Source organism: Otolemur garnettii, unplaced genomic scaffold (assembly GCF_000181295.1).
Source record: "Otolemur garnettii isolate 467f Iridium unplaced genomic scaffold, OtoGar3 scaffold00087, whole genome shotgun sequence".
NCBI classification, from domain to species: domain Eukaryota; kingdom Metazoa; phylum Chordata; class Mammalia; order Primates; family Galagidae; genus Otolemur; species Otolemur garnettii.
In genome coordinates, this window is record NW_003852482.1 from 8,443,166 (window position 1) to 8,446,367 (window position 3,202).

The 3,202-nt window shown below is 46.7% G+C and overlaps 1 protein-coding gene across 2 annotated transcripts in view; it reads right to left on the reverse strand.

Annotated features, from left to right (window-relative positions):
- The window catches only part of TBC1D13 (TBC1 domain family member 13), a 19,666-nt gene that overhangs the window by 4,623 nt on the left and 11,841 nt on the right, over positions 1 to 3,202 (reverse strand). For both annotated transcript variants that reach the window (XM_003794920.3, XM_023516144.1), the window contains 2 exons: positions 1,981 to 2,191; positions 517 to 680 (listed from right to left, as the gene is read on the reverse strand). In XM_003794920.3, coding sequence (XP_003794968.1) covers positions 517 to 680; positions 1,981 to 2,191 — 375 coding nt within the window. The remainder of the gene's footprint in view (positions 1 to 516; positions 681 to 1,980; positions 2,192 to 3,202) is intronic.

Genomic DNA, 3,202 nt, shown 5'->3' on the forward strand with positions numbered 1-3,202 from the left:
GCCCAGGAGTTGGAGGTTGCTGTGAGCTGTGATGCCATAACATTCTACCCAGGGGAATAACCTGAGGCTCTGTCTCAAAAAAATAAATAAAAATAAAAAAAATAAAAAATATATATATATTGAAACTCTGTCTCAAAAAAAAAAAGTCTCATACAGAAAACTATTAACAAACTTAACTTTTTTTTTTTGCAGTTTTTCGCTGGGCTGGGTTTAAACCCACCACCTCCGGCATATGGGGCCAGCGCCCTACTCCTTTGAGCCACAGGCGCTGCCCAACAAATTTAACTCTTTTATTTATACAGTAAATACCCTGCACTGTGCCTGGTACATAATGGGCACCATTCACAACTCTTCCCTTCTCTCCCACGCCTGCCTCAGTGTGGGGTACATCACCATCAGTAGCAGTGGCCACTTTCAACCCCTAGACCCAAGCCAGACCCAGCCTTGGGCCTGGGCTGCTCTGGAACTGCTCTGTCCCTCTGCCCTTTTCCACTGTCTGGTCCTGGGGGTCCTCACCAGTTTCAGGTAGAGTTCCACGTCCTTATCCTTCAAGGTGGAGTACACCTTTTCCATCTTATAGGTGATGCCACACTGGGAGTCATCCAGGCTCTTGATGAAGTTGTCTCGGATCTCAGCCATGAGGTTGGTAAAGCAGAAAAAGGTATCTGCCTCAGCATGCTCTGGGAAAGACACAGGGTACATGGATGCGGCACACTGAAGGCCCATCCCACCTCTCACCTACATGAACCCTGCCCTGTCTGGGCCTTTCCAAGTTGTCCCTCCCTCGTGGTCAGGCTCAGTCCTTCCTCTGTCAGTGACCACTCTCCATGCCCAGCATAAGGACATCATGGCTTTCTTCTCATATCTTCTGGCAACACTGCACACTCATGTAGCAATTTATTACATGCTCTCTCTCTCTCTTTTTTTTTTAAAAGAGACTGAGTCTCACTTTATCACCCTTAGAGAGTACCACAGCAACACAGCTCACAGCAACCTCCAACTCCTGGGCTTAGGCAATTTTCTTGCCTCAGCCTCCTGACTAGCTGCGACTACAGGCACCCACCACAGCACCTGGCTATTTTTTTGTGGCAGTTTGGCTGGGGCCAGCGCTCTCCCCACTGAGCCACAGGCACCCCCAACATGCTCTCTTGATGACATTTTTTTGAATCATTCTTTTTTTTTTTTTTTTTAAAGACAGAGTCTCATTTTGTCGCTCTCAGTAAAGTGCCGTGGCATCACAGCTCACAACAACCTCCAGCTCTTGGGTTTAGGCGAATCTCTTGCCTCAGCCTCCCGAGTAGCTGGGACTACAGGAGCCCACCACAACACCCAGCTATTTTTTATTGTGGTTTGCCGGGGGGCCAAGTATGAACCCAGCACCCTTGGTGTATGGGGCACCCTACTGAGCCACAGGCGCCACCTTTTTTTTATTTTTATTTTTGACACAGAGCCTCAAGCTGTCCCCCTGGGTAGAGTGCCGTGGCATCACAGGTCACAGCAACCTCCAACTCCTGGGCTCAAGCGAGTCTCCTGCCTCAGCCTCCCAAGCAGCTGGGACCACAGGCTCCCGCCATAGCATCTAGCCATTTACTGGTTGCAGCTGTCATTGTTGTTTTGGCGGGGCCAGGCTGGACTTGAACCCACCACCCTAGGCGTATATAGCTGGCGCCTTAGCCACTTGAGCCACACGCACCAAGCCAATGCACCGCCCTTTTTTAAATCATTCTTTAGATCTTGTCAGTGAGCTTTCTGTATATATATCTCATTTCAACTTTTCTATCAGAAATTAACTTATGAATAGCAAAAGATCATAAACATCCAATATTCTAGAATGTCAGAGCTAGGATCTTAGAGGTGACCCAGGCCAAACCCTCACCCAACAGAGCAGAGTGGGAGTGAGCTGCCAGCCTGATACTGCCCCCAGCCCGGCTTGTCTCAGCGATAGCAAGGAGAGATGGAGGTAGCCAAGAGCTTCTTTACCTTTCCACTCGCTGTTGGGGTCAGTGGCAAAGGTATAGTAGAGGGGCCCCACAATCTCATTCATGCCCTGCACATAAGCAATGCCAGGGTTGAGTTTGGCATAGATGAACAGTATCCGCTCCACGACCTCCCAGTGCGCCTCACAGCCATTGGGCAGCACCTCATACTTGTTCTGGGATGATGATGTGGAGTTCTTTTGTGGGGAACTCATCTGGAGAGCAGAAGAGGAGCCCATCAGGAAGGACAACAAGTCTTGCTAGAAATATTTACCATTAAGCCTGAGCCCAAACTTAACTTCCAGCGCAAGGGAAATAATAAGACATAAAGGAATATGTCAATTACCATAATGAGGAAACAAGTAGATAGATCCAAGATATAGGACATTCTATAAGACAACAATACTAAGATATAATTCATGAAAATAAAAGGAAGAATAACAACCACTTCTGAGGTAATGGGACAGGGAAGGGGGCATGAAGAAACCTTCTAGATGATAGAAACATTCTTATCTAGACTAGTGGTTACAAGGTATACACTTAAAAAAAAAATTTACCTAGCCAGGCACAGTGGCTCACATATATAATCCTAGTACTTTGGGAGGCTGTGGGGTAGACTGAGCTCAGGAATTCAAGACTAGCTTGAGCAAAAGTGAGACCCTATCTCTACTAAAAATAGAAAACCTAGCCAGGTATTGCAGCAGGTGCCTGTAGTTCTAGCTACTTGGGAATCTGAGGCAAAAGGATTCCTAAAATCCAGGAGTTTGAGGTTGCTGTGACCTATGATACCATAGGACTCTACCTAGGGCCACAGAATGAGACTCTGGAACTTTGAGATCCCTGCAACTTTGTAGAGATTCAGGTGCCTGGGCTTCCTTCTTTCAATCAGAAGCTCCAGAGGTGGAGGTAGCCCAGTATAGGGTCCTGGGGACATTACACTCCCTCTCCATTATATAAACAGTAGAACCTCTATAGCTGACCACCTCCCTACACTGACCACATCCTTATCGTTAAGTTGATCTAGTTTTTATAGACCAGACATGCACCATATGTACTTAATGCAGTAGGCTTAGTTCCTTATGCTGACCACCTCCATACGTTGACTAGTTTGTTCCAGTCCCTTGGGTGGTCACTTACAGAGGTTTGTGTGCAGTATGTGTGTATGCATGAACACACATGAACATCTTTATATGCAGTAACACTAAGAGCTTTTTTTTTTTTTTTTT